This window comes from Staurois parvus, unplaced genomic scaffold, assembly GCF_062004578.1.
Source record: "Staurois parvus isolate SC_StPar_1 unplaced genomic scaffold, SC_StPar_1.0 ptg000673l, whole genome shotgun sequence".
Taxonomy (NCBI): domain Eukaryota; kingdom Metazoa; phylum Chordata; class Amphibia; order Anura; family Ranidae; genus Staurois; species Staurois parvus.
In genome coordinates this window covers 65259-78237 of record NW_028318469.1, presented here as the reverse complement: position 1 = coordinate 78237, position 12979 = coordinate 65259, and the positions used below count along the sequence as shown (strand labels likewise).

Sequence of the window (12979 nt, the reverse complement as noted above, 5' to 3'; positions counted from 1 at the left end):
TTAGAATTGTGTCGATGTCCCAATATTTATGGACCTGACTGTACTTGGACTGAGGGTAAGGGTAGAGGTGATGGACATCGGGGGTTTTTTTCATGTGGTGGATAAATTTGGTACATTATTATTAATTTCATGTGAGCATGATTAATTTAATTAACATACTGCAAGATATCACACTATATACGATTCATATTTTTTACATGGTGAGAGAGACACGTTGGAGTCATATTTTTCGGGAAGACACATATGCATAGACTGAAGGGCTTGATCAGCTTCATCGTGACAGCATAAGGAGAACATAGCAATTTCAACATCAAATGTTTCCTGTCATTGTGGAATTGAACTTTAAAAATCTGTGGACATTTTTTTTAGCGCTATATTCACACTATATAGATTCCACCTACCCAGGTGGGTAGTTTTTATCTAGCAACTCAAAATAATTTTTAGAATTCCTCAGGCGCGGACTTAATATTTGACTGTAGACACTGTTGCAGCATCTAGTCTAATGCTGGAATTTGTCTTTACCTATGACTACCTGCTCTTCTATGACATGAACAAACACAACAAAATATATAAAGCAGGGGCAGTATCAAGTATTTACTGTAGTGTAGAATGAAGAGTGCATAGCGGTATCTGCAGATTTTATGTACAATGTTGTTCTGGAATTCATGTATCTTTTGTGATGGTTAAAGCCACATTGTTACATCAAAAGATTTTATTTTTTTAAAGATTTATTTATTTTTCTACAAGAAAAGAATAAAAAAAAATATAGAAATCTCTAAACGTGGAAATGTATTTTTTGAGCACAAACCTAAATAATGAAGGAATGTGGAAAAAGGGTGTTTAGGGGTATCTACCTGCAGATGGGTCTGAATAACAATCCAAATTATAAAAAATAAAGTCTCAGCAATAAACAGAAACCAGAGGGGAATTTTGGGCAAAATAATCATTGTTACTAATGCTTCTATTTTATTCTTTTTTTTTTCTTTTTTTTATAACCCTACCTCTAGTTTCTTTCAACCTAGTACTACCATTCTGTGTTCCTATTGCTAGCTGTTTCTTTTGTCTCAGATATGTTGCAAGCATTCTGTCACATTAGTGAAAAGTGCTCTCTCTGACTTTTTCGCTATAGCGTTTACAGTGCGTTATTCTCAATCTTTTCCATAAGTCTACCATCTCATTACCTCTGTTACCCTGCCAGTCTCCTAGCTATATCTTGAAATGTTGTCCCTTTGTTTCTCTCCGCCAATGACTGTCTCTCCTGAGAAACGGTGTCAATGTCTTTTTCCAAGACATCAATTATCCCTCCAACACAGCTTTCTTCTACAGGTTCCTCCATGAACTTCTCACATTCTGCCCCCCTCCTATCTGTCTCTGGCACATTCTACCCAACCCTAGCTGGTATAGAAACACTCACATGTTCTACCCAAATTAATGACTCCTTTTCAGCTCCTAACCTTCTTTTCACTCTACCCAGCACAATCCTTCATCTTCTCTATCTACCCACCATCTTTCAGCAGTCTTAATCTTTTCTTCTCTCTTTTTATGTGGATCATGGATTTTGGGCAGTCAAAGGGCACTTCTGATACCATCTGCCCTTCAGTGCTCTGTTCACTCAGTGCTTTCACATGGTTCTGGGCTGTCTCTTGGGCCTTGGGATTGGGGGGAGAACACAGGTCTTGGTCTTCCTCTAATGTAGCCCCCCTTTCTACGTGATCTTCTCCCATGGTGTACTTGGAGATGGAGACTCATTAGCTCTCCCACAGAGGTGACGAATGGACAGTACATGCAGCGGTGGAAAGGGTTTCCTTGTGACAAATCCAAGGGCTCATGCTCTGGTCTTCCATTTGTTGGCTGATGTGAGGGACTCCTTCTCCTTTGGCCACCTCTGCTAGGCATTCGGGGAAATGCACTGGGACCCTGGCCCTCACTCAAGTGGAGACGGAGTGGCAAGGTAGTCCCATCTTCGCAGGGGGTAGGCAGATCAGGGCAAGAACTTCCCCAGGTAGAAGACACAGCAGGAAGCAGCCGCTCTTGCTGGGATGCACCTTGCTGAATACTCTTACCCCTTAAAGGGACACCTGAAGAAAGTTTGGAGTCCCGATGATGTCGTTGTAAGTGATATTTCAAAGACCCAGACTGAGTGCCAGCATAGGAGCAATGAGGGCATTTATAAGGTCGCTCTCCTGTGTAGAAGAATACAAAAGAGAACAGTCAAACATAGAAAAATGAGGAATACATGAACCGCAATGGAGAAACACAATAGTGAAGAGAGAGGAGTAATCTGATCAACCAATCAAGCAGATGGAATGCTTTCTGGAGAATCACGCTGCTTCCCTATTTCTGGATTCTTCCACACAGATTTTTCCAATCTGCAATAAATACTGCACTTCAGAAATCCAGGAAATTAAGATTCATAAACAGCAGAATAACTAGATGATAGAAAGAATATGCATTCACATATTTATCCACAATACTGCGGAAAGGATCAGATTCAGCCAATCCACTCAATGCAAATCGGTTCACTTATGTCCAGTGGTAAGGCACTAAATGTAGAAAATAATGCATTTTCAGCTATATTTTATATGAAATGCAATTTATCTAATAGAAAATGAAAAAAGTATATACTGCGTTAATAAAAATGAATACAACTGAAAAGCTTGGCTGCTTGCTTACCTGTGTGAACTCGCAAATGCACCTTTAGATGATGGGAAGAACGAAATGATTTGGCACAGAAGGGGCAGTCTCTTCCAGTTGCTCCACGAGGCCTCTGAGAGGAGTTGACACTCCATCCATTCTTATCTGCAGAAGAAATATAGTGAGCGCTGAAAAATCACAGAAATAACTTACATCCCTTTGTCCCTTTGAAAACAACAAAACGAAGAGCATGTTTTCCCTGTACACATGGTAAAATATCAATCTCTAATAGGAGGATATGTAAGCTGCTTTCTTACCTATTTTGTACATTATACCAAATTATAACAAAAAGAGGTCTTTTATTTCTACCTTCTGTTACATATCTTTTGATTGATGTGGTAGATGCGAACACCTGGCAGGTGATTTGATCAGCCCATGCCCATCCAAACATGAAATGTCAACTTTGAGAGCTCTAAACATTTACACTTCATCCTGAAGCTCTGCTATTTGCAGCTGGGCCAAACTGCATCCACCATGAAAATTTGAAATGCACTGTATGAAAGAGTATGGAGAACATGGTAATGTTGTATATTTTGATGTATGCAAGTTTGCCTTTGGTCTGCTGGTAATGACTATTAAAAAAATTTTTTAAGAAAATTTCCTGAAAAGTGGGTGCATCTACTAGGGAGGCTTTGCCCCTTAACGCCAGCGCCTCCGGGTCCTTTAAGGGGTTTCTGATGCAGTGGGGTTTATGATCATGTGATCACCGTGATTGGCTGTCACAGCGGTCACATGATCAGAAAGCTCCTGATAGCAAATAGCGATCTGGAGCTTTCTGTTAGGTGCAAGTGTGTCGCGAGTGCGCTCGGCACACATTCTTGGAACAGCTTTGTTTACATTTTGGTACGCATATATGCGGCCTCTCAGCGTCAAGGCTCAACCGCCGACAGGCTGCATATATGCGCACGGCTGGCACAAACAGGTTAAATATGTACAGTGGGAAAAACTAACTAAACTAACTAATTCAAACTAACATAACATGTCTTATTTGACATATTCATTCTCTTTAAAAAGACCCATTTTAGCCAACTCTCATAAATGAGGGAAACAGTATTCATCCTAGGTTTTCAATGGGAAACTTTCCTCACATAAAGTACTGAGATTCCCAGCCTAAGAAACTCTATCCACAATGTAAACAAAATGTCATATATATAATAGTATATAGCAATACCACAAAAATAAATGAAATTCCAGTCTCTTTGTTTGTATACAGTATACTTTTGCCCAGCTTCAAAACATGATCAGTGCATAGCATATATTGAGTTGTACATTTAGAGGATTTCTATTGGGATCAAAAGAGAGATTTGGTGAATTCCTGGTACTTTTTTTTTTTTTGCATTGTGGAACTTCTGTACACTGATTCTGCCCAGCCAGATGTCTAAAGTTAAAAGAACAGTCACTTAACCACTTGCTGACCCACTCACAGTAAAAGTACTGCATGCAGGTGGCAGCTACAGGCACAGTGGCGTACTAGTACAATGCTGGGCACATGCGCACTGGGGATGCACCCCCTGGGAAGTGCATCGGCACGATCCCATGACCACTGTGTCCAATGAACACAGTGGATCATGGCGCTTTGAGCAGCTGGGGTATCATGTGATCACTATGATCAATCATAGCAATCACGATTACAATATACACAAAACAGTCATGAAAGGCTTCCATTCATGACTGCTTGCTTACTGTTGTAAAGCTGTGATAGGCCCACAGCTATCACATGGTACCTGGCACCCTGTACCATGTGATTAGCTGTAGCGATTCACAGCATGTCAACAGTAAGCAAGCAGTCATGATTGGAAAGCCATTCATGACAGTTAACTATTGCTTATAACAGTGATCATCACTATGGTGACACTGAACTACTCTGATAAAAGCATAATAAAAAAAGAAAAGAAGAAAAAAAGAAAAAAAAAGGAAAAAATGGTTTAAATCTATTAAAGAATTGAAATATATATATATATATATATATATATATATATATATAAAAAATTTTTATATATACTGGCTCCAGTCAGTATCCCTGATCACTACCACACCAGTCATATGATGACACTGTACTGCTGTTGTGACAGTATATAAAATAAATTGTGAAAAAAAACAAATATTTATTTTCTTCATCTTCCAAAAACATTGTGATAAAAAAATTACAATTTCCAAAAACTTGTGATGCCTCTTACTAAATACCCCGAACTTTCCAAAAAGGGTCATTTGGGGGTATTTGTACTGTTCTAACATTTTATAGCCTCAAGAAATAGACTGTAAACAATCTTTATAATAACATTTATCAATCTTGATGTACTGACAAAGTTTTATAACAGAAACTAAGAAAAACGTAGAGTTTTTTTTTCAACATTTTTGGTCTTTTTTCATCTAAAAACCCAGTGGTGATTAAATAGCACCAAAAGGAAGACTATTTGTGTGGAAAAAATAATATTACATTTGGGTACAGTGCTGCACGCCTGAGCAATTGTCAGTTAAAGCAGCATAGTGCTGAATAGCATAAAATGCCTTCGCCATGAAGGGGGTAAAACTTTCCAGTGGTCAAGTGGTTAAAGTTGCCATATACAGCCTGTTCCTGAATTATTGTTCCAGTGTTAAGACTTACTGTGATACTTGTCCAAAAGTGACAGTTGTGCACACATGGAAATTTTGATTCTTGACACTTCTCCAAGAGAAAATCAGCCCCATTCACAGAAAGATTTTTATAACAAGCTGGTACATCTACCTGTGTAAAAATGAGCATCTCCAACCAACAGAGGTGCTCATTATCCCCTGCAGAATACAGAAAAATCCAGACTAGAATGTTTGATTTCAGGAGCCTCACTTGCTATAATTAAGAGGTTTATGCCAGGCTTATTTTTGGAGCATCTAGATGATTCCCAATTGCTCTCTGATCCCGTTGAAGCAGGAAGTTTTAGGTAACAGGAATCTGGTAACTAAGGGCACCTTCAGAACTTTAAACACTTGGTGTGACTCTCTAATTTAAAATTTAGTTCAAACTACACCTTTGTACTAGCTTCCTCACAGAATGTTGTAGAGTATGCTAGCAATCGTAAACTTCTAAAGATAAAAGAGAAAAAAATAGCTTTAAAATTCAACAACTTGTAAAGTGTTACTAAACCCAGGACCCTGCATTCATTATATCGGTTCTCCCACAGAACACAACATGGAAATGCAATTATTTTAGTAAATATTAACTATTATATATAAATATATTTTTAATATATAAAAAATACCTCATCAGTGGTATATAGCAGTCTTGTGGCTTCTATCAGTGTCTGGCCGAGCACTGGTTAAAGCTTTTAGGAGTTTTTATTATCTTCTGACTTTCCTATGAGGCTGCAAAACCCCCTGACCCTCTGTGTGGACAGTGCTGATTGGGCCTGTTCTGATCACATGAACCCTCCCAAAAGGAAAAGAAACTCCAACAACACACACCAAACTGAGCATGTACAGAGTGACTCCTAGAGCTCTGTACTATCAGCAGATGGACTGGGGACTGTGGAAGAAGGGGAGGATCAGAGAAGACAGGACAGCCTTTTTACACAAAACTGATTAACCACTTAGGTTCTACAGTGAGTACAGCCAAGCAGGTTTTATTGCATATATAGACTGATTTTACTATTGTGAGTTTAGTAACACTAAGTCGTAAACATAAAGTCATACCAACAGGTCTGTTTTTTTATTTTATTTTACTGAAATGCTGCATTATCATGAACACTTATTCTACTAACGCTATTACATTATTGCTTTAATTTTAAATTTGTATTTCCGACCCTGTAATCTGCACTGCACCTGAATGGAACCGGCCGAGATTTCAAACATACACGGTGACACTTATTGTGCTTAGTGAAGATCTGTGTGTGTTATGTCTAATGTTTGTTCTTTTCCCCTGAATCAAAAGGGTATTTAGATGTCTACAATGTTAGTACTGCATCTCATCATGTTTCTAACAATGTTGGGAGTCTGGGTCTAGGATGTATTGGATTTGTAGTGGTCTTTTGTTTTCTTCTGCAAAATCGTATAATAATGAGAACCTAAAACAAAATTCTCCTCTAAACAATTAAGAAGCTACAGTAAGCTCTATAATGTCGAGTAATATTGTTCCTCCCTGGTAAATTTAGACAGATAAACACCTTTTTGCTTTTATTAGTACTCATGTAGGAACAGAGAACAGTAGGATGGCACAGACAATTACAATATACTAATGGCTCTGTACTCCTCCAGGTTATGGCCTCATTCACCTGGGCGCTGAAGTCCATATACCATGAATGGGTCATTTATTTATGCAGTTGGAACCTCCTGGTGCTAAGTCTATGGGCATGGACAGCTGCTAGCCCTAATTTGACAAGCATGTGCATAAGCGTCCCTGAACGCAGACAATGTACGTTCTGGAGCACCTACCCATACCTGAATGTCTGTCATATTAGGATGAGCAGAAATCCTTGTTACATCAATCAAAGGCCCGGGACGCACAAGCACAGCTGCCAGCAGTCTATCAAAATCTGTGACTAGACTCTGTGATGAGTAGTAACCACGTTAAGTGTCATATACCATACACTGGTAGAATTTAGTTGAAATGTTTTGTTTTAAGATTGTAAGGCAGGCCACCCATGATGCAATTTTCTTTCAAGCAACCACGGGTTGCAGGAAATAAAATCACTTGATTCCCCCATCTACACACTAAGTGTTGATGGGAGAATCCCTCCCATGCAGCTACTGTGTTCTCCTGGCAGGTTGGAGTGGGGGGAGTAGTGCCCGCCGGGAGAACACAGTGATTACTGCTAGTGGCTGCTAGCAATAATCACATGTAAAATCCGACATGCTGGTTGTACCAAAGTCATACAACAATCGACTTTGGTACAATCAGCCTGCCCATAGATGTTTGAAATCTCGGCCGGTCCCTGCTGAACCGGCTGAGATTCGAACCATCTATGGCTGGCTTAAATGGATATAATCATTATTGGGGTTAAATCATCATTTGTGTTTGACCACACTGATGACAAAATTTAAAAGGAGCAAAATGGAACATTTTTCTCGCACTGAATTATTAAAAACAAACATTTTTAAGTACTTTCAAACAACCTTCAGCAAGTCATTTAATGTACTGAGAATTTTCATAAAAATGTTTGTACAATTCTACTAGTGTATGGTCAGCTTAACTGTGCAAATGTAGACCCACAGCTAAAGGGTTCCAAGCAACAACCTTTCCAAGACCAATTTAAAGCTGAACTCCAGACAAATATAAAAGACACAAAATAATGTAGCTCTGTATTCATAAATATCATTAAATGTATTTTTTAATGCAGGCAGTGTAAATACCAGAATTGGACTCGGTATCAACCTCGGCAATCCCCTGTCGACTACACCACAGACTGGAATAGGGTGCAACAAAAAGTGAAAAGAAGCCAATCAGGTGGTTATATTGCTGATAGGAGGACAGTGCACAGGGTCTATAAGATGAGCTCATTAGTCTGCTACTTCTCCTTTCACTGCCCGGTTACAGGGTGGGGTTGGAAGGAGACCTATAAGTGAAAGTGAAACTGCAATCAGGCCCTCTCCTCTGCCAGACAGAGCCGTGCGGTGTGGGAAAGCTGAGTAAACCTCAGAAATAGATAGAAATAAAAAATCTTTTGGCAGGTAAAACAGCTCTTATATATGCTTTATTTGTAAATTTAGCTTTTAGCCTGAGGTTCAGCTTTAATTATTCCTGAAGAGGTACAAAAAAACATCACATGTTCTATGTATGCACAGGTTGGGTAAAAGGTGTCCTAGAAATGAAAGTAAGCTATCTGAGCTGATTTCCACATTACTTGCACTGCTGGAGGAACTGGAAGGTATATATGGGAAGCACTACCCTAATTAAACTGGCTAACACTTCTGAACTGGCAATAACATTTCTGCACACATTTTGTAATTTTCCAATGCTAGTGCAGTTTGAGGAGCAGAAAGATGGAAAAGTTATGAAAAAACAAATGTTCGGAGGGTTATATACACTTTCACAATAAATTATTTGTGTAAACAGGCTATATGGGTCATAGTTCATAGTCATGTACATCCAACCCCTCCAACGTAATTTGATCCTGAAATTTTATAGCTCAAATGCGGGGGTCAGCAAGCTGTTGGCTGCCTGTGGGCAACAGATAGCAATCAATGTGTACATTGTGAACACGCCCCTGCTGTGCAGATTCTTCCCTTCTGCCTCCACCGCTCTCATCTTCACTGGAAAGTGGAGAGCAGGAGGCAGCACAGTACTGGAGAGAGGGCGGGAGTGAGAGCCACCTCAGTTAATCTTTCAAGTTAACCAGCAGGCGATTGGGAAAGTTAACTCTGGCAGCTCCAGCTCTCTATTCCAGTACTGTGCTGCCTCCCGCTCTCCATCCTACTGTACACCCAATGAAAAGTAGGAGAATGCTACCCACACACTGCTGTGTGTTTGTGAAGAGGGGAGGAAGAGGGTGGGGGCTTGGGTTGGGTCAGAGGACACTACTGAAGGGTGCAAAGGAAACTACTACTATGGGGCCAGATGACACTGCGTTTGGGTGTTAGAGGCAGAGGACACTACAGTGTGGGGGGGAGGGGGAGGTGATGTGAAGAGGGCAGAGGTCACTGCTATGAAAGATGGGGGGGGGGGGGGGGGAAAGGACACTACAATGGATGGTGTAGGTTGAAGTGAACTGACACTGCTATGGGGGGGGTGATGTGAAGGGGCAGAGGACACTGCTATGGGGGGGGGGGGGGGCGCAGGGGACACTTCAGTGGGGGGAGCAGAGAATACTATGGGAAGGGGGGGGGGGGAATGTGAAGGAGGCAGAGGACACTTCTGTGTGTGTGTGTGTGTGGGGGGGGGGGGGGGGGAGGTGATGTGAAGAGGGCAGAGGACACTGCTATGGAAGATGGGGGGGCTAGGTTGAAGTGAAGTGACACTGCTATGGGGGGGGGGGTGATGTGAAGGTGAAGAGGACACTGCTAGGGGGGGGTGCAGGGGACACTTCAGTGGGGGGAGCAGAGAATACTACGGGAAGGGGGGGGGGTGTGAATGTGAAGGAGGCAGAGGACTCTTCTGTGTGGAAACAGAGGACACTACTCTGGAGGGCGGAATACATTGCTGTGGGGGGAAGGTGATGATGTGACGCGACTGAGTATATTACTGGGGAGGGTGATCAGAAGACACTCTGGTGGGGGGTGATGTGAAGGAGGGCAGAGGATACTACTGTGGAGGTAAGTGTTGTGAAGGGGACAGAGGACACTACTGTGACACACTTTGTGTTCTTCATGCTATCTTTTTTGGGGGCTTCATAGTTATTTATTTTTTCAAGGGCACTGAAAAACCCTCCCTTCCCGAGGTCTTTGCTTTCCTCCATGTTGCCCACGTATTTCTCAGCCTCTGAAAGGTTGCCTAATTAATTTTTTTTTTTTGCCCAAACTTGGCCATATATTATACAATATTTTTGTACAATTTTCCTTTTGGCTTACCGAATCCATATAATATCAGGTCATACCAAAACACATTCAATTTATAAGCAATCAGGCAGGTCTTTGCTCTACATAGTTGAAGGTAAATCTAAAGGAAATTGAACAGAAAAATTGTATAATGTATGGCCAAATAATTTTAGTCAGAAATAAAGTCCGGTTTCACATATTCTGTACCTTATGGAATGGCTGACATTGAAGGGTACGAATTTCTAGCTCCCCCGAAATGTGAAGGCTTGCTTGTATTCATCGACATTGAGCAGAACATAATACAGCTCTGCTAGAACTAAAATAGTATTCCAAACGATGAGTGGCTGATCAGTTCACATGTCCACTGCAACAACGCAAAATTAAATTCTGTCTAAACTCCAAAACAAAAAATATTATATTGTAGCTTACTAGTCCTTTGATGTAGTGGCTGCATTAGTTTTCTTTAGTCTTTATATTCACCTGGTGATTCTGCCAGTAAAACACTTCCTGTCTTAGGGTGATAACACTCACTGTACTAGTGTGAACAGTGTTGTCACCCTAGGCTGCTGTCCTGACTACAAGTATCTCCCCTCATTACAGAGGTAGAGATGTTTTGTAATTAACAGAAGATAACTGAGAAGGCTAATAACATTGTGCAAGATTTCAGTTCAGTGCGTAGGAAGTGAAAAGCACACTGGATTTCTGTCAGAATCAATAGGTATTTTTTGAAATACAAATGTAGCCCTCACATCTAAGGACTCTCAAGCTACAATATATTATATATTTCCCTTAGATTTAGATATACTTTAAGCACTTGCCTACAGGGCACTTATACCCCCTTCCTGCCCAGGCCAATTTTCTGCTTTCAGCACTGTCACACTTTGAATGACAATTGCGCAGTCATGCAACATTGTACTCATATAAAATTTTTATCATTTTCTTTTAGACAGATAGAGCTTTCTTTTGGTGGTATTTAATCACGTCTGGGTTAATTTTTTGCTAAACAAACCAAAAAACAACTGAAAATTTTGAAGAAAAAAAAAACCACCTTTTTTCTTAGTTTGCTATAAAATGTAAATAAGTGATTTTTCTCCTGCACTGGTGTGCGCTAATGAGGCTGCAGTGATGGGCACTGATAGGCGGTACTGATGGGCACTGATGAGGAGGCACTGGTAGGTGCACTGACGGGCATTGACAGGCATCATTTATGGGCACTGAAAGGCAGCACTCATATGGCACTGATAGGTAACACTGACAGGTGGCACTGACTGGCACTGTTAGGTGGCACTGAAAGACAGCTCAGATGGACACTGATATGTGGCATTGATGTGCACTGGTAGGCGCTGATATGGCATTGATGTGGCACTGGCAGGTGGCATTGATGGGCACTGACAGGTGGCACTGATGATCAGTGCCCTGATGATCAGTGTACATGTCCCCTCTGAGTAATGCTGAATACTGGCTCTCCTCTCCTCACGAGCTGTCAGCGTGATAGCTGGTGAGGAGAGGAATGCCAATAACTGGCATTTCCTTATTTACATGCGATCAGCTGTGAATGGACACAGCTGATCACATTACAGAGCTGATATCATCAGCTCTTCCCGTTGATCATTGATCCGCTGTGTCCCAGGGACACAGCGCGCCGCGCAAGCGCGGTTAGAGTGGGAGGACGTCATATGACATCCTCCTAGAATGAGAGAACTACCTTGCGCCCGTCATTTCCTTATATGGCAGGCAGGAGACGGTTAAGGTCATTCTAAACGTAAAACTACTAATACATAATCTAAATAAACCACTTCACATCTGAACACTTTCACCCCCTTCCAGTCCAGACCAATTTTCAGCTTTCAGTGCTGACACACTGAGTGACAATTACTCAGTCATGCAACACTGTACCCATATGGAATTTTTACCATTTTATTTTTTTTTAGACAGCTTTCTTTGGGTGGTAATTAATTACCACTGGGTTTTTTTGCTATATTAATGAAAAAAAGACCAAAAATTAAAAGAAAGAAAAAACATTTTCTTAGTTTAGGTTATAACATTTTGCATATAAATAATCTTTCTTCATAAATTTGGGCCAAGATGTATTCTGCTACATTTCTGGGGTAAAAATAATTCAAAATAGTGTATATTTTTTAGTCTGTGTGAAAGTTATAGAGTCTACAAACTATGGCATATATATATTTGAAAACTGATCAGTTGAGATCCTAAAATGCTGAACACTGGTATGACGTATGGCAGTGATCAGGACACTGGTATGGGGTATGGCAGGGATTAGGACACTGGTATGATGGTGATCAGGATGCTGGTGATCAGGATGCTGGTATGGCGGTGATCAGGATACTGGAATGGATTATGGCAGTGATTAGGATGCTGGTATGGCAGTGATCAGGATGCTGGTATGAGGTATGGCGGTATTCTGAGCACTGGTATAGTGTATAGCGTTGATCAGGGTGCTGCTTTGGCATATGGTGGTGATCAGGGTGCTGGTATGACAAATGGCGGTAATCAGGGCACTGGTATAGTGTATAGCATTGATCAGGGCACTGGTATGGCATATGGCAGTGATCATGACGCTGGTATGGCATATGGTGGCGATCATGACGCTGGTATGGTATATTGTGGTGATCAGGACACCAGTATGGTGGTGATCAGGACATTGCTATGGTGTATGGTGGTGTTATTGTGAGCACTGAGACAGGTGACAGGGGCTGGCTGCATTGATTATTGGCATTACACTGGGGCAGGCTGGCACTGCAGGATGCTGTACACTCACAGGCTGCAGCAACAATTCTCTCTGCTCTCGCAGAGAGAACCGATGCTTACTTTCTATTTGCAT

The 12979-nt window shown here is 41.1% G+C and overlaps 1 protein-coding gene across 4 annotated transcripts in view; it reads right to left on the bottom strand.

The window, feature by feature from the left end:
* Window positions 1-710: 710 nt before the first annotated feature.
* LOC149447679 (zinc finger protein 219-like) overlaps window positions 711-12979 on the bottom strand; it is a 39962-nt gene continuing 27693 nt past the window's right edge. For all 4 annotated transcript variants that reach the window (XM_089652196.1, XM_089652193.1, XM_089652194.1 and 1 more), the window contains 2 exons: window positions 2674-2799; window positions 711-2183 (listed from right to left, as the gene is read on the bottom strand). In XM_089652196.1, coding sequence (XP_089508322.1) covers window positions 1609-2183; window positions 2674-2799 — 701 coding nt within the window. In that variant the 3' untranslated portion in view covers window positions 711-1608. The remainder of the gene's footprint in view (window positions 2184-2673; window positions 2800-12979) is intronic.